The sequence below is a fragment of the Saccostrea cucullata genome, unplaced genomic scaffold (genome assembly GCF_032062105.1).
Source record: "Saccostrea cucullata isolate Sc308-1 unplaced genomic scaffold, CSIRO_AGI_Scuc_v1 ctg489, whole genome shotgun sequence".
In the NCBI taxonomy this organism is placed as follows: Eukaryota; Metazoa; Mollusca; class Bivalvia; order Ostreida; family Ostreidae; genus Saccostrea; species Saccostrea cuccullata.
This window is the reverse complement of record NW_026935196.1, coordinates 337,688-357,063: the sequence shown is the minus strand read 5'-3', so window position 1 is coordinate 357,063 and position 19,376 is coordinate 337,688. Positions and strand designations below refer to the sequence as shown.

The 19,376-nt window shown below is 31.3% G+C and overlaps 1 protein-coding gene across 1 annotated transcript; it reads right to left on the bottom strand.

The window, feature by feature from the left end:
* On the bottom strand, positions 1 to 11,095 carry LOC134242206 (uncharacterized). Its single transcript, XM_062724293.1, has 9 exons — positions 10,699 to 11,095; positions 8,088 to 8,212; positions 6,699 to 7,084; positions 3,555 to 3,608; positions 3,218 to 3,356; positions 2,967 to 3,082; positions 1,993 to 2,071; positions 1,445 to 1,788; positions 1 to 1,110 (listed from the first exon to the last, which is right to left on the bottom strand). The coding sequence occupies exons 1-9, from the start codon at positions 10,782 to 10,784 to the stop codon at positions 1,090 to 1,092; spliced, it is 1,350 nt and encodes a 449-aa protein (XP_062580277.1). The 5' UTR covers positions 10,785 to 11,095; the 3' UTR covers positions 1 to 1,089.
* Between the last annotated feature and the right edge of the window lie 8,281 nt (positions 11,096 to 19,376).

Genomic DNA, 19,376 nt, shown 5'->3' with positions numbered 1-19,376 from the left:
TTATTTTTATCAAGTTTGACTTTTATTCAGAGTCTGAATATAAATACTTTCAACACAAAAATTATAAAAATGAAATCAATGATGAAATAACTCTCCATTACAATGCATTTGTAATCTCTCACACGGTATGATAGCACTGTTTTAAAAACAAACGGGAAACATTAACCACAACATGAAACATTTAACAATTTTTTTTTCTGTGAAAACAATAACAACTAGAAAATTTAAGAAGAATTAATTAAAAAAAAATTAGGAATTTAATTTTTGAAAACGAATTTTTAATTAGAATTGAAAATATCCAACAAAAAAAAAACAAAGAAAGAGCTCTAATAAAGTGAAAGATTAAAAAAAATGCAAGTTAATGGTATTATAAACAGAATGAGACAGTGATTATTTTATTTACAGTGCACTGAAGAATAATGAAGCCATTCGAACACTCTCTCTTAACGATGTGACAAATAATGTTCTCCAAAATTCAATAGTGCATCACGGGTAAAAAACAAAATAAAACTGAATCAAGTTCAGTATAAGATTATCACAGCTTCACGTCGATTAGATTACAAGAACACAAATTTTTCTTAGCATATTCAGGTCCTTTCGTAAACATCCCGAGGAAAAAAAATAACAAAAAAAAATTTAAAATCCCTCCTTACAAATTTTCAAATTTAAACTCCATCTGTTATAGCAACCTCAAAACTCTCTATTGCATAAAAATTAAATCACACCAAAGAAAACAAAGTGAAAAAATAATACTGTTAATTCCATTCTCTTAAAAAAGCCTACAATTTATTTAAACCTACTCCAAGCACAAAATTTTGCTTTGTTGCATAGATCGGATGTTGTAAAGTTTGCCAGTTAATCTCATATGGCATTTTAGAAGTGACCACAAAGTACACTAAAACAGCACAATACTGGAATATCTCCTCCCCCTGCCTACATACGAGGGGGTACGGGTATATATCACATTACATGTCGCCCACGGTGGCATTTGTCGTGTATGTAGGACACACAGACAGCGGGAGCGAGAGGCGAGTGTTGCTTCATTTGAACACTAGTTTTACAACAAAGGTCCTCAGATATAAATGTGAATCACAGCTTCGTATGAAAGTCCTGAAAGATGAAATGAATGAAAATGTATGAAAATGCATTTATAAATTCATGTCATTACATTATGAGAGTATAATCATATGTATGGGAATAAATTCTAAAATGTGTAAAGGAAATGAAGAAAATTTCTGAATCTTTTCCCATGATATGGATTTTGAATAATATAGTGAAAATATTTAGATATTTATTTATGAATTTAATATAAGGCTATATTGATATGATTATGTAAAGTCCTGGGCCATGGCATGATAAATATACATTTGTTTATAATAATTGTGATTTTCAGAATCAAACTCTACATTTAGATCATAAATTCTAACAGAAATGTGTTTCTTACATCTTCGCTTTTCGTATCTTCCGAGACCTCCTTGTAGTTTGGTGGTTTTTCATCAACATACGCAAGATTATCATGAACTAGATTTTCCATGCTGGTGCTGGCCGGGAAGGCAGACACGCTGCTTCCGGTAGACACTGTCCTGGCCAGGCTTAGACAGTCACTGCTGTAATTGCTATAGTTACTATTTGGACGGCTGGTGATCTCGACAGCAGAATCCTCCTCGTCTGAGGTGTCGTTAGATGCTGCCTCCTTGGTGAGATCCGCGCTACTACTGACTGAACCAAGGAGACCCACTGAGGCCAATCTTGTTAACACCGGTAATAAACTACTTCTTCTCCTCTTCCCTAAAATGCATCAGTTCGTAATAAGAATTTTTGTATTTAACTTATTTATTTACATGTATATAAATCTGGAAACTAATCTGAAGTTTTTCCCATTTATCCCGTTATGTATTTTTCGAAATAAATAGACGTTTCTTTTATATTAACTAACTTTTTTGTTATCAAAGATATTTTGTTTTATGCTAATATTTTGTTTTAAACACGTACCCTCTGGAGCACAGCTTTGGATTTCTTTTTCAGTTGCACCTCGTCTACGGCACAAACTCTGTAGATGACGCAACTCAATCTATGTCAAAAACAAAAAAAGAAATCTTCATAACAGCGAGTCTTTGTTTTCAGGTTGACCATAATAAAAATTATATTAAAATATTGTCATTTCTTTAATCAAAGGTGCATTGTCTGTTTATGGAATGCAAGAATGTTTTTTTGCACACAGGACAAAAGCTGTTGGGGGAAAAGCACGGGGACCGAATATGATTGACGGCGGTCTGTGATCAGCGGCAAAAATATATGAGTAATGACCCTTCTAACCACCGTTCTGAAACAAACGAGAGTTTTTGTCCATTTTTTGATACGTTTACAGGTGAGAATCTCTATATCCATACCGGTAATTTATTCAAGAAATTCCTATAATATCAGGGGAGCAAGGGAAAATAGACATTTTTACGGATTAATTATTCCATGTCTACATGCAAAATTGACGTTTGAAGACAAGAGCAACCCAGTGTCATAGATCGGAAACAAATATGTATCATTTGTATACAGAGCGGGTGAGGTTTGTGGGAAAGACATTGATAAGAATGCTATTTTGTAATTAGAACGTTGTCAAACCAATGGATCCTAGAAATGATTTATGATCTAAAATTGTTCATCAAAGCATTATGGCAATGTAAAATTGCACCTACTTTTCTCACCGAGTCCAAAATCAGAGGAACATTATGAAAAGGAGTGAAAATGATCTTTTGAAATTTTTCCTTTATTTAACTGTCTAGACGACGCCTTTTTAAGCTTTTAACTGTATTTAATGTACGTCATGTCCGCTGGCAATGCTACTCATGTCATTCTAACGGTCTTAATGAACTTTTTTCTTTTCCGGACCGCTGAGTCAACCTTAATTTTACGAGGTGTAAACAGTGCAACATGGATATAACACAATCATACACAGTCGATATAACACTCACTCTATATAACTCTACTTTCATTTTCATGTCACTGGCCCTCTTAACGGAACCCCGATACTGTTGTTTTACAATTTTCAGTTGCACCTGATCTTTTTCTTGTATAACCATTACAAAACCTGTAAATCAAAAACATTTAATATATAGCACACGCGTACGTAGAATGTATTTTAATCTATCTACAAAAGACAATTTTAAACTGTACAGAATTCTTCGTGAGAAAATCAACAAAAAAATGAATTAAAAGGACTCACTGTTGACTATCCTTATGACCCTCCACGGGAGGATAAATATCATGATATTAGCCGCCTCCTGCTCTGGTTGTGCCCATAGCCCCTCCCAGAAAACAATATCAAGAGTCCAGGACACAGTTATAACAATAGCGTCGAAAACCTGGGGGAAAATCAAAGCACATGTAAAGTTAGACTTCAAAATTATTAATCTTCTATATATAGAAGTATAAATCTTCTTTATTAATTGTTTATATAGAGTAAATCTATTGTTTTGTAGAAATTTTCGCCCTTTTTATTGTTTACTTTTTTTATTTGCATATTAAGTATGATGTTGTGCTATTGAAATATAATTGTGTACCTCAATCTTGTGGTTCAAAAACTTCTTTCCCATCGCTAAAATTTTCAACATCGTCTGTGAAATAAAACAAGAAAAATACTCATAAAAATGGATTGTAACATAAATATGATTTTATGAATCATTAGTGTTCTTTGTGTGCGAGGTAAGTGAAAAATTCTGTACAGATTACATATCAGCACAGGTACATCAATCAAGATATGGGGAGTTATTAATTGTCCGGCTTGTATGTATATTTATAAGAAGATTGCCGTTGGAGGTCAGTGAAATAGGCCGAGCCAGCAGTTTTTGAAGACAGTGTGAGAACGAAATTTGATATCTGTCGGTATACAAGTGTTCGAAAGACAATCACGCACATCTCTACACTGATAGAATATTTCATGAATTAAATGTATTAAAACGGTGTAAAATCAGTATTTCAACCAGCTTTTTAATCCATATTAAAATGTAGATTTTCAGAAAAAGAAAATGAGTATTTCAAATTTTGTTTTAAGAGGATGTCCACTGAAAAACATGTAAAGTTATTTTTTGCATGTAGACTTATTAAAGCAAAATTATTTTTAATCTTCTATATATAAGTGCAAAAAGGTCAACATGAGGGTAAAAAAAAATACTACGTTTTTATTTTGTTTTTCTATTAATTGTTTATATAGACTTTCATCTTTTATTTTATGTAAATCTTCTTTATTGTTTTGTTTAGCAAATTTTTAAATTCAGTATTTTATTTGTTTACTTATATTTTTATGAATACAAAGTACAAACTTTTTGGTCATTCAATAAAATCATTGGGATAAGGTATTTTGAAAGAAATAAAAGGAGTCAAATTTACTTATTTTTTATAGTTTTCACAAATGAAACCGATGTAACCGGAATTGTATAAAGAAGAAAATACTAAAATAGTAATGTCAAATTTGAATATGATTAAGAAATTACTTGATTTATTTTTTTTAACATATTATATGTGGCATATTAATTTTGTACCTTTCAATCTTGTAAATTTAGGTTTCAAATTTAAGAAAAAATGCTTGTCTTTATTTCTTTTCAGTCAGTTTACTGTTTTTAAATGAGTGTAACCATAGATTCAAATGTATGTAAAAATTACCAATGTTTTTTACACATGAAGATTACATGTAAAACATCTGTAGATCTGTGAAATATTTGTGCAAACAACCAGAAAAACTTTCTAGCTTCATTATTCATAAAAATTTCTTTTTTATTGTAAATAAAATAGTAATTTTATGAATCATTATTAAAATTGCCTAAATTCAAGAAATATATTTATGTTCTCGACTTATCCAAGTTTTTTCTTACCTGTCATCTGTAAAGCCTTTTCCTCTTTTACAAAATTTAATTTTATATAAATAAGAAAATAAGTTCTTTCTTGTACAGTATAATATTTCAAGAGCCGATAAATCGCAAGCGGAGGGGGGGGGGGGGTTGCGGGGTCATTGCATCATTATTTTTAAAAAATGGTTTCATGAACGTGAAAACATTTTAGGTAAGTGAAAAATTAAGCTGTACAGATTACATATTTTTTTAAAAAATTAAAAAAAAAAAAAATGTTTATCAGTTATAGTGCACAGGTACATCTCAAAATATATTTTATAACAAGATATGGGGAGTTATTAATTGTCCGGCTTGTATGAAAAATATATTTTTTATAAGGAGATTGCCGTTGGAGGTCAGTGAAATATGACTCCCGGGGCAAGGCGCCAAAATGGCCGACCCAAGTTTTACATAGGAATATATAGGAAAAAAACTTTAAAAATCTTCTTCTCCAGAGCCAGCAGTTTTTGAAGACAGTGTGAGAACGAAATTTGATATCTGATAAATGTTTTAGTTTTTATACAAGTGTTAAATGTTGCGAAAGACAATCACGAAATGTTCATTATAAACATTCTTAATTATTTTAACATATCTGATAATTTTAAATAATTAGTTCTCTGACATATATAAAATTACTTATCAAAACGATTTCATGAATTAATTAAAATGTATGTAAACATAAAGAATTTTACGGAAAACTGTAAAATCAGACGTCACTTATACATCAATCATTTACCAGCTTTTTAAATATTATGTTTTGAGGCCATATATAAAAAAATTATTTATTTTTTGTAATAATTTTCTTTAGATTTTCACTGATATAAAATGTGTTTAAAATGCCAGTAACTTTCAGCAAATTTTTTTTATATATTTTGTTGCATTTTTATTTTTTACACAAAAAGATGAAATATTTCTAGATTTATTTAAGTGTGAATTATAAAAAAAAAATTACAGCTCTTTGTTTCTTACAAAATATAGTTTAAATAAGCCTTTATACATAAAAAATGAAATTTATATTGTTTTTAATAAAATATCATATTCCTCACATTCGATGTTATTAATACAATACTGCCTGGTTTTTTTTTGAAAATCTTATTCGAATAAGATAAAAAAAAATACAAAAGTTGAACCTTTATAATAAAAAATTAAATTTACTGATTTTTTTTTTTTTTACTTAGTTTTCAGAATCCAGTTGTTACAAATGTAAACTTAATTTTTCCTGTCAGACATTCAGGCGTTTTTCATTCGCTTAGTATTCATACCATGTAGTACTTAGCATCTGCCTAATGATAAATATATATGTAAACTAGCATTCCAACTGCACTGCAATTCACTGGACCGAAACAGGGCTGCAATTTAACTGGACCGAAACAGAGCTGCAAATGGGCTAAAGTTGACAAGCTACGTTGGACTTAAATTGTTTTGGCCTCAGCCTGTCCTTATTTAGTTGTGTAATCTCCTCCTGAGGCTAGCATGATTTATACTACGGTCAGCTGACGAAGCATTGTTTGTAAATAAATGGACATTCTCTATACAACATATGTACCTTGACTAAGCATAAAACGCTCTTGTTGATAGTAAGATGGTATCATATGGTACGCATATACATGAGCTATACTGAAAATGGAAGATTTTGACAGCCATGTACACGAACTCATTCCAGAAAGTACTTTTTTTCAAAGTTTCATATAAAAGGGTCTGATTTATCGGTAATGAAAAATCTCTACGATATTGTAAGCAATCAAATGGTGTTCACATATAAACAAAAACTTGCTATTCGAACACTCGTGCTTTCGCTTTCCTCAGTAAAATTCTTCTCACCTCTATCAGCAGCACTGTCAGGATGACCATACTTCCTAAATGGAAGGCGTGAGTCAGTTCATGGAGAATATGATGGCTGAGGAACTTCTCTTGGTCACGGAACGTATGTTTGTGATTCCCGCCAGCACCTCGCCGCATCCTCTTGCCATGAACATGGTGTCCGCCTCCTTCATGGGGATGGGGATGATTCGAAACAGCTTTAGCTAATTTTTCTCCATTCATGTGCGGATTGTCCTTTTGCAGTTTGTCGAAACATTCTTTCATTATAACCAAAATCTCTTCTAGACTAGCACTTTCATAGGTACTCTTGTTAAAGCGTGCAGGAAAGAGTTTTGTAAGCGTTTCCTTGGCATGCATTTCCATAAGGGTCTTTTCCTGAAGTTCGTCTGCAAGAGAATTTTCCAATTGTCATAAGATTTCACGTAGATCATATTTGAGTACTTGATTATTTTCATTTGGGACGAACTGCTTATGAATTTTCATATAAAATTTGATGACTTTTCTAAGAAAGACTGCGCGCGCATGCGGTTTGCAGACAACTATTCATTGCAAAGACTAAAATATGTTAGTGTGAACATTCCTTTAATTTGATAAATAAATAGAATAAAATCTATTTGTTTTTCATTTTGAAACTGAACTACACTATATTTCAACCAGTAATCCCTTGTTATATACATACCAAGGAATTCATAATAGTTAACGGATGCTACAATTTAAAATGCAATGCTTATATGAGCTGTAATAGCTGAATTAGATGAATGAAGGGAATATGAATCAGGGTGGAATCTGTAAAGAAGGAAACAAAGATGAATTCCATAAAACAGAGATAGGAATTCTAGAGATGTCAAAGCTGATAAATATTGGAGGAATAGCGTCAGGTTGATCTCGTGACATTTGGTTTTAGGATGGTCAACAGAATTTATGGCCGTTCACCAATATCTATATATGATCAGCTGCATAATAAGAGGAGATCAATTCCTTCTTTAATGTGTATTTTACGATGCAATGCCGGACAGGGGACAGGTAAGTGGTCGTCTTTTTTCGTCACGGTTCAAGTTTACCGTCACCAATCATGCGTGACGGGTGATTTTTAACACAATAGTCTGACGATCATTATGACAAATTGAGAGCTTATCATGTCATTTGTGATGGAATTATGACCAACTTCTAATGCATTTATGAATAATAAAGTAGCTGCACTGTTTCCGTGGTTATAGTCGTTAAACACATTAGCATACATTCCACCTTGCAGAAAACAATAATTAACACTGCATAGTGTTTTATTTTTAAAACCTCTTGGCAAAAACTAATATTTTAAATAAAACAAAAATATAAAACTTAAAAAAAAATAGATAAGGTACAAGAGGGGTACCTGCTCTGGAAACTTACCTTTCATGATGAGAATGTCGCTGATGATTTGACCGATGACACATCCTGCATCTAGGACGCTGAGCGTACAGATCCCAATCAAGGCGACATGGGTGTGCAGCAAAATAGAAAGTCGCTTCTTAAATCTGTAACACAAGAAATCCTTGAAATCATTTTATGTAAATATACCAAGAAAATTACGGGCACACATTAAGGAGGCTAGGGGGTTAACAAATTTAACCACCAGATTTAACTTAATTTTTTAGATATTATATCTTAAGCTGTCAACTATCATTTGGCAAAGAAAAAATTCATACATTTTCATTTTTGTATATCTTTCAATAGGGCTCTTCTTTTAAAGGAGGTCAAAATATTCTGAAAATGGCCGCGACCCCCCAGCCCCTTTAAATTATTTCAGAACAAAGATAATCACGAACAAACTTTGAATTATTCTATGTAAGAAAACAAAAGAAATCACTGGAAAACTTTAAATTATTCTAGATAAGTACGCAAGAAAGCTTTTTATGATCTCAGCAAATTACATATGAAATGAGTAACCTATTTTTGTTTTTTATGTTAATATAAATTTCTAGATTCGTCTTGGAATGAAAGTTATTCCGAGACTAAAATAACAAGACAGGTTATTTTCGTTTTTTGTGTTTTTCCAAAATACCGCTTTTCAGAAAAATCGCCCGAAGGAAAAATTTTACAGTGGTTGATCCACCACGTTAAAAATTCAATTTCGTTCTGTTTGTAAACCATACACGAGTAATCAAATAACAGAATAATACAATTTTTATCAAAGACTATTAAGGATATCGTTGTTTTTTAATTAACAAAAAGCAACAATGCTCGAAAGAGGAAGGGGATAAAGAAACATATCTGGTCACCATCGCAGAAAATGTGAAGAAAAGGAATGTTCGAATAACTTATAATGCTATTAAAGGAACCCAGCAATTTTCTAGTGCAGTTGGCATTTGACAGCCAAGACTTCATTGTGTAAAACATAAACAACTCGGATGATAAATCGGGCGCTCATGCAAACAGTTTTCCTAGATTTATGTTAAGCGGCACAAAACGGACTATATCCCTCTGATATAGAAATAGATTTGTTTCTATATTCAGACGGAACGAACATGTCGGAAGCTGTCTTCAGTAGCAAGGTAAATTGTGATGAAAACAAGCAAAAAGAAGTAAAATGTAAACTTGAATTCAAAGTTCATTACACTCCGCCCTGACATTGAGATTAATTGTGTGTCGGCTGCAGGCGATGCTCAATGGACTCCCGGGAAATGCATCTTGCAGTGCAGCATGCGATCACGTGATCACTTGCCTCTTTCTCATGTATCCAATCCCTTTACAATCGTTTGCCTCCCAATGGGTGTACGGTGTTAAATGTAAAGCGGTAAATAACCAAGTTAACAACAAGGAACTGGATAAAATACAAGAGTATTTCGTGTTCATTTCGACATAAAGTCACCATATTTACTTGTAGATCACGGCGATTTTAAGTTTAACGACCAGAATGATTTTCACACTACATGTATGAAACAACAAATGACGTCTTGTTTTAGTTTTGGGTCATTTACAAAGAGGTGATGATCTTTGTCCACTGGAGAACGAAAACTATTTGATTTGTCTAATCTAAGACCATCGAACATTAATCCTAGATAACTTCGTATCTTAGTTCAAGACGGTTTATTTTTAAAAAAGAAAGAAAACAAAGACATCCAGCGGCCGGTTTGCAAGAATTACACATATGAATTTACAGAGCTTTTGTTAATTTAGATACACACCCACAGACATTTACTGAGAACAATCGGTCCCTGACATGACACGAACTGACATAATTATGTATTTTTGTTGTGAAAGTTATTCCAAGTTTGTCTTATGTAACACAGACAGCACTGCACTACGGAACGACAACTTTATTGCAAAGGTACATGAAAGCAGATACTTCGACAAACGATGCTACGACTCATCCCACGAGGGGATTTTCCCTAAGGAAGTTCAATAAATCTGGTTGTTTTCGGCATGTGAGTAACATCTTGAACTAAAAAAGAACATTTCAACACTTATTCCTTTGACGTAGCTAGCCACAATCGTATTGTTAATTACTAATTTCGGAGAAAACAACTTCATTCATTTGTTCATTTGGTTGTCTTCTGGAATTACTCTCGATGTGATTCAAGTTTTGTTTAAATTTATAGTTGCAAACAATTATTTGCAATAAGCTTTATAAATAATCTAATAGCGAGAATTTCCTTTAAAGAACTAAAGCATACTTTTTTAAGACTCTCCGTTTAAAGTCTTTTTCTTCATTAAAATGTAAATCTCACCGTTTTTACAAAAAAATATTGCGTGTTTGTTAAAACTTCCGTTAATGTAATTTTAATCATTATGTTTTGTGTCATATAATTAATATTACATGTAAAACTACATGTTAAAAAGGAAAAACAGCATTTTTCCATTTACCGCAAGTTGAAACTACCGCTTTGGTTTATTCCTGATAAATTATGATAATTATATATTCTGAAAATTCTAGAAAGTAATTTTTCATATGCGTTACTTTTCGGATTTAAATTCCCCTTCCATCACCATTCTTTTACGAATTTTCACCTGCTTCACCTACCTGGAGCCTTGTGCCGGTTTTCGCCTACCGGGGAGGCAATTGTTATTCCCTTCTGTAGATTTCATTTGCCAAATGATATCTTTCATACCACGTACACAGTCAGTTTAAATTTCATTCACTTTTCTAGTGTTCAGTTCTAGATATAGTATTCACTCCAATAAACATGTTGTAAAAGAATCCAAGAAAAAATCAAGAAAATACCAAAAGCAAAACACTACTTTTCGTTAAAAAGTCCAATATACATATGTGACCACGGGGTTTAAGTGGAAAGTTAATGGTGTTCACTCTGTAGGACCTTACGCTTCTGGTCCGTTCAATGGTAAAAACTCGGCTTACACCTGTCGGCGGAGGCTTCCGCACGTCCTCGCGGAAAGGTAGACCGAGAGAAAATACATGTCTGTAGACGACCTGTTACCTACATTATATAGTAAGCGCCCGTTAGCCTGTCATCTCAGGATGAGTTGACGAATAAAACCCTCTACCTGTCACATTTGCAAGCTATTGTTCCACTTGATTGCTTTTTTTGGAATGGTACCGACCAAAAAGTCACTGTACTCTTTCAGGAAGTCTTGTAGCGTTGGTGACACAGCAACACTTCCAAGATCTTTGATCTTTCAGATGCTTTGGCATACAAATAGCAAACCATAGAAACTTATTGGTACAATGTAGCATGATATTTTCTATTTTTATTATGAAATAGTGCTATTTTACTATAATATATTTTATATATAAAGTTGTGTATTGTAGAGGAAATAACCATAATTTTCAGTTTTTCCGCCAAAATAAGATTCAGGAAAAAAGAATACCGATGGAGATTGGAACCATTCTACGGACCCGTTGAGATATGACAGCGGTAAAATTCATCAAAACTGTTAATTTTAACAAATTTGCGTAATGAAATTTTGTTAACTCTGAGAGAAATATGTAATTTTCAATCTAAGAGTTCACATAGCTGGTTCGATTTCCTAGTGTAACACAATATAGTAATGGGTCACAAAGTGCAATCATTAATTTGATATGTAATTGTGAGTCATAATTCTGATTGAATTAATGAAACGATGTGGCTGATTAAGATATTTTAGTATTTTTATGTTATTACTAGACTTGTAATTGATATGATATATTACCAAAAAGCATCTAAAAATAATGTCAAAAAATTGTACCAGAATAGAAGTAGACATTGTGTAAATTGTTTCATAACATACAGCAATGATTGATTTGAACATAAAAAGATATGCTTCATCATTTAATAATTTTTTATCATTATAGAAGCAACATTGGAAATAAAAAAAAACCCCTCATCTTTTAATCATTAGATTAGAAATAAATTTTTCATTCAGTATAAATGAATTTTTGATACTTTAAAAGACAAACAAACTTCAATACCATATGATATGCCTTTTTAGCACTTTTATTGCAGGTGTCATTAAATTATAATTTGAATAAAGAAATATATTCCAGATATCAGCTGTGTTTATGCACTATTTTGTTGATTTGACGCCTTTAATTTTTTGCCGTCTCACCTCTGTATCCAATGGTCACGTGGTCAGAAAAATATGTTCTACGAGGAAATAAAGCCGTTTCTCATACGTTGAAATTTTCATTTGCATATCCATATATGGAACAGAGGGCTAAATCTGGGCGGTAAAATTAAACAATTGTTATGTAAATGTACCTCTGATTGAAAGGTCAATTACAAAAAATGATAAAACTAGGAATACATCATTTTCATAAAACATTAAAACTGTTCGAGGGACAACACGTGGTTCTTTAGGATGACGAGAGACCTATCATCGGCTGCTTGCTGTCAACTAAATTTAGCAGAAATGAAACAACACAAATCGGGTTTTTGTGGTGTATCTATGAATATGCATCTTTTATTCCGTACCAGTAAATGACTTGTAATTATACCAAATGAAAACCATAAAAATGTATTTGTAAATAATTTAGGGTATAATTTGATGAATTTCAATATCAATTCAAAGGTCAAGATGTTTGACAAGCTTTTAGTTAAATATCGTCTCATTGTGACATTTACTATGCTTCTAGTTTGCGTCAAGTGTTTTTAGGACAGATACTAATATTTAGATATTCCAATGTGACCGCTTTTCGGACGTTAACTTGATGATAATTAACAAATTTGATTTCTTTGACTGAAATTGTTTATAGTTTCCAAGAATCTGTGTCATCGGAATATCTATTAGAAAAAAATAACAACAGACAGTAAACTTGAACGATTTTTTAAAATAGCAAATTCAATCATCAAAATTTTTCTCAACATATCTTAAATGAGTTACTTTCAACAAAGTTTTAAGATATAGCCCTCAGATAATGTGGTTTGTAGTCATTAATTAACACTGGGACCTTTACTTTCTTCCTGAATAAGTGTAGGTTGATAAGAAGATTAATGCAAAAAGATGTTCTATATGAACATATCCAAAATGACTTTATATGAACAACTTTTGTTCTTTCATTTATTTGAATAATTATTTTTATAAATAGAAACAACCATCGGGATTTACCCTAATCTTTTTCGTTGAATTTACGAAGGTGTGAAATGGAAAAGCTACTACAGAAGGTATACATATGCTGTATTTTTCTTATTTTTAACATCAAAATTAACTCCTGAAAAAAATACGAACAAAACCTTGTGTATGCATGCAAAACTGAATTTTAACCTTTCTTTGTTTACGAGACAGAGGATGTTTACTCCAACATAGCACCTGATCCCGCCTCTGATATTTTAAGAGGACCGCTTATACATTTTTTTTAATTTCGTTGTAGGCCTATATGTCACACAGTATGTCATTCCAAAGTCTAAAAATGACAATAAACTCAAATGACAAGATAAAAAATCGATCCCAAACAGTATTTTTAAAAGAATCCATACATTTTGCTTTCATCAAAATAAGACTAATTGTATTATACTTTTAAATGTGCGTACTGGAATTAGGAAAAATTATAATTAATCAGGCTATAAATCTAATGAAAATTACCTCTTATAGTACATGTATATAAATTTTTTTCTGTAATTGCCTTCAATTCTTCTAACTGAGAATTAAGTGGTATTTTATATTCCTTTATTTTACCAACCCCTATCAGGAAGTCTGTATCTAATTTATAATATAAAAATAGTTGATGATAGTGTACAAGTGATTGTTTTATTTAATATGTGAGCGTAAATCAAACAAATTTAACGTTCTCACCTGTCACAAATCCATTTATACGATGACGGATGAGATGGTTCGACATATAGACTTCAAATAAAGGTGATCATTATGGTTAAATTTCTTAACAATTTTGAAGGTAATCGATCAATCGCCGAGAAAAATGACAGTTGGAAGAGAAAATAAACAGAAAATAAGAATCAATTATTTTTTTCCTTTTCTACTACCTGTTTCATAAATATTGCTGAAAAATTGAATTACATGTATATGAGAAGACAGAAAATTGCATTTAGAATAACTAAGTAAACCGTGGATTGATGCAGGTAATCTTTTTTGTTTTCAGTGCAATTCTTAGTTTTCTTTAAATTTAAAACTTTTGAACATGTTCCATGACAGTTGGAAACAGCAATCATATATATATGGATTCTGTATATCAAATCACTTAGTTTGACTTGTTCAAAAATTGAAAAATGGTAATTGTAGCCAAGGCATTGGAGTTTTTTGTTAGATAACCGTGATAGCAATCCCATAATTGACGTGAAAATCAATGCATGTTTAATAAAAAAAATCTCAAGAATGTCTTTAGAATATTTTTATTTTTTCACCATTGCATGAATTTAATTTAATCAATATTTCATTATGTAAAGTCAAATTACATTATTGGATAAGACATCAGGCATGGCGTATATAAGTCCTCTCCAAGGTCAAGGTTACAAATGTTAAGAATTTACAGTGGTCTACAATGATGAAAAAAAATCCTAAGTTACATTAATTTCTTTTGTTAACTAGAAATGGGAAAAAAAGAAAAAGATGAATTAAATGATAAAGAAGGGTATTTACTAAGTATGTATACATGCTATACAATATAATGACAAGAAAATAAGAGTGCAAACAAATAGCAAAACAGAATAGGTAAGTAAATAAAGTGAAAAGAAGAAATATTCAAAGAAAAATACAAAACAGAAGGAAATGGTAACATAAATTTGTTCAGGCAACGACACCATTGCATGTATATTAACGTATAATGGGAGAAATGAAATGAAATCTTGGAACATCATTTTTCATCTTAAAGAAATTTTGGGAGGGGAATCTTGCAAAGAACAATTTGCGTTTCTGAATCAAAAACAACACATTTTTCAACGCTTATTATAAAAATACATCATTGAATCATTCATAAATATTCCATTTCATTAATATTGCAAAGATAAATAACAGATTATTTCTAGCTGACTCGTGATTATGTTGAGCAAAGAACAAGAGGGAATTTATCTTAAACTTCTGAATCTGCTTCCTACTAACTCTACTTCCGGCTTGCAGGGTCAGAAGAATCGTGACCCTATTGTATGATGTCACGTCCTAGCTTGCATTTTGTGGTTATTAAGCCACAGTGGAAGATATAAAATATTCACTTCGTCTGATAACAACCTCAGCACAACTAGCATTCCTTTCAAATTAATCTTCATGAATGCCCACCTCAAATGCATAGTGTCAAAAAAGTTATTTTTAACCATAGGAGGAACAAGTGAAAAAACAACCTGAAATAGATTAATAACTTATGCAATTGCAAAAAAGATAACATTTGAAAAAGATTGTTTACTTCAATATCATTGCAGCAATATTATATTTAATGCTTTTTTTTTGTCTATGATACTTTCTTAAATGTATTGTGTCAGAATCAATTAGGGTGATATGGTGGTGAAATTGGAAATAAGAAACAAAAATAAAAATCAAGAGATTCGAAGAAAAAAAGAAAGAGAAATCATCTTTGAGATGTGAACGTTTCTAGCCTTACTGTATGTAATATAATGAACTAGGAAGATAAGAACAGAATCCAAACTCAGGAGTCTATAGAAACTATACAAATCTGGAGAGGAGCAAACACGGACCTCTAAAACATCAGAGGTGCTTCATTAAAACTTACCGTGTGGGTGAAAAGTTCAATGACACCATCCATCAGGGCAGTAATATCATGTCAGAATTGATTTTTAAAATATCTACAAATCTACATTATATTACCTCTATTAAGGTCTGAACAATGATAATTTTGAGGCAATTATTTAGCAATTAGTCTTAAGAAATGTCTTTAAATTTTGGGCTATGGTTGACAGTGTGTCACATATTTAGCTAAAGATATAAAAGTGACTAAATGTGACGTTTATGCATTATACCATCCCATTTCTGATTGTATGATACCTAGAAATTAAAATTGAGATTGGTATAGAAAGATGTGCAACACGTAAAATAAAATTTAAACGCTTTCATCTGATAAACTATTTAGCTTCCAATTTTTCAAAGAATACACATATACCAGCATAATTAGCTCTTTGGAGAGGCTAACACATCATGTGACATGAAGTTTTATAAGAAAATGCATCATGTATTGTCTTTTCTTTATATCATGCATTGTCTTTTTAAAACCTTACAATTTTGCATTAAGATATGCCATATTTTGTCCATAAAAGATATCTCAACGATATAAAGTATCGGAGGTTGGGTTTTTCCTAGACTTTGTACACTGTTTCATGTTTCATTCCTTTAGTTTGATTTTAATGGAGAAAAAAATAAATGAAGAAAACACTTGCTGTGGCATTCAACTCGACTTTTTTTTTAGATATCGACGACGCATTGTCAATTAGCCATGGTTATTTCCATTCCTATGTCGATACGATACGGTATATCCCGATGAGCTTGAAATAAAAGATACCACAGAGTCTGACACATCTGTTTCATATTTGTGTATATGACTTGAAAAAGACGTTAATGATATAATCTATAGCTAATAACCAATCTTTTGTCAAAAAGATGAATTTAACTTTTCAGTCGTCAACCTCCCTTACTTATGCAGCAATATAGCTTCATCACCAGCATACTGGGTCTATATCTCTCAATAAATTCGATACGCAAGATAGGTATAAACAATTTTTAACTGATGCAAGTTATTGACAAGTAAGTTGCTGAGACAAGAATATCAAAAGTCTCGTTTAAAGTCATCATTTAATGAGTTGTAAGGTCGATACAATGACCTTGTCAGCAAATACAATTTATCACTGAGTCAAATGCTGATTGACGTTTTTCATACTTATTGTTAGTCCATTATTCACACACTGAATTGTCGACAGACTTTTCCGTTATTTCCCTATCTTGACAAGGAGCGCACAGCGGGTGAGACCGGTCGGCAGGGGATTCTCACTCCTGATGTTTTGGAGGTCTGTGTTTGTTCTGCTCCTGTTTTGTTTAATGGACTTTTGAGCTTGAACACTGTTTAATATCTCCTGTATTTAAGTGTAATAACATTTGAAGACCAATAAAAATTATTTTGATAAATGCTATCTATTTATGTCATGTGCAACAAATATCCCATGGTGTTACACGTATATTAGCAATTCTATTAAAAATATTAAACGCATTATTCAAACGTAATATCCTTTTTGGAAATTAAAAGAAAATGAATTTAAATGGTCTTAATTTAAAGTTTTATTTTGTTAATAATACATATTTTTATTTTTGTTGCTGTATTTTGAGTAGTTAACGAGAACTCTAAGTACAATCATTCATAATTTTCATGAATAACAATTTCATTTTTTACGTCAATTTCAGAGAGCTGATTGACAGATGAAAAGAGAGGAAAATCGATTGAGTGTGGGATTTCTTTTCAAATAATACCAAGTTATGAAATTTGGAATGCATTTTGCATATGCTTGATCAATTGTATATTGTCAGTATAGATAATAAATTATGTAGATACCATACGCCTTATTGATATTTTTTCTGAAGTAATTAAAACTGTCTGATCAGATTAGTTTTTCCCTTTCACGATGTTGGAGGGAATTTACCTTGATTATTTGTTGAACATCAAAATTGGCTTTTTTCCTATAAATTCATAACTCTATTTGTAGATTCAGAGCACCCAAGCCCTTCCAAAATATGACTAAATTATTAATCAAGGTGAAACAGTTAAGTTGAATATAAATCTAAAAAAATATACAAACAATGCAATATATGTGATCAAGTCGGATTAGGTAACTCAGGTAAGTAAAAATCCCTGTTGATCGGTCACACCAATGTATTTATCAAGTTGATTTGCATGTACAGTCAAACTTAGTTAAAAGCAAGGTCTATCCATTGTAATGAGACACGTCAAACCAAAATCTACCTGACAGTAGGTTAAATTTGGTTATAAAAATTAACTTATTATGACCATAAAAATTACGAAATGATGACTTTAAAAGAGGTTGTTGAAATCGCTGTAGCATCAATTTTACTGTTAGTAGTCTCTTATAGTTTAAATTGAACAAGCCCAGAGCATGCTCTGGAGTATCGAATAAACAACACATGCATCTAAACACAAAATAACAGAATATTACTATACAAATATGGAAAACTGACCATGGAAGATTTGAATTCATCTCGTTTGCCATTCAATTTAGTTGAAACAAGGCTCGTTCGGAAAAAATGTAATACCGAATGCAATATATTACACCAAAAGCTAGAATTTTTTGTCATTTTGTGTAAATAGAATGTTTATCATTAAAAATATGTTATGTCATCTGCAATTTTAATTATAAAAGTGCACCTTTTATAAAATCTATTATCAGTTTTTTACCAGTATCATAGTTACATTTTTAATTTTTCTAAGTGTGACTCAAGTGTAAATCAGTGCAGTGAATAATTATGAATATCAACATTCAACGTAAAAAATTCTTTAATTGCTAACGTCAATCAATTTTACATTTCAGCTTGCAAAATTTGCAGGTCTCTGCATAATTTGAGAGATGCCACTACAAGATATACTGCTATACCAAGGACACATATTTATTAATTTTTTTCGCCTAAAAGACAATTCTAGAATGCATTCATTTAAACTGACTTAGATTGAAACATATGGAGACAACGAACAGAGAACTAACAGAAAGTTATGTTTAGAATGCATTGAAATTACCCTTTCTTGGCACCTGATTCCACCTCTGAAGTTTTAGATTCCGTATTTGCTCTGTTCATGATTTTTATTGATGGCTTGGACTTATTGAGCTTGAATACTGTTCTTAACTCCATATTTCATTGCAAGTTGTCTTTAAATGATTTTAAAAGATTGTTTTTATATTGAAAAGGACGAAAAAAATGGAAAAATAAATTTAAAATTTCAACATAACACAGGAAGAATTTTTATATTGTTGTTTACTATTGTTTTTAATTAAATTGAATCTGATAAACAAACATCTTTTTATAAAGATAAAAACATGTTTTGAAATTATAACTTGTAATTATTTCAGATTGTTATAATTATTATTATTTATCATGTCCGAGACATCGCTTCGTAATACTGTCTTGTTAACAGAAAAAAAGATACAAGTTACATTAATATTAAGGGATCTGCGCATTACAATTATCTGAAATGACACGCTTTTTTCATCAACGTACTTTGTTCAAATCAAGAAATTCAAAAATAATTATATCTTTCTTAAAAATGAGTCGCAATATGGTGCTTAGAATAAATATCTATTTGTTATATGA

Bases quoted from the DNA above. Each gene is read 5' to 3' on its own strand.
- LOC134242206 (XM_062724293.1), bottom strand. From the start codon at position 10,784: ATGAAAGATATCATTTGGCAAATGAAATCTACAGAAGGGAATAACAAT. The intron at 3,609-6,698 runs GTGAGAAGAATT...TTTATTTCACAG, and splicing joins TGACAGTGCTGCTGATAGAG to ACGATGTTGAAAATTTTAGC. The intron at 1,789-1,992 runs GTACGTGTTTAA...GATGCATTTTAG, and splicing joins CCAAAGCTGTGCTCCAGAGG to GGAAGAGGAGAAGAAGTAGT.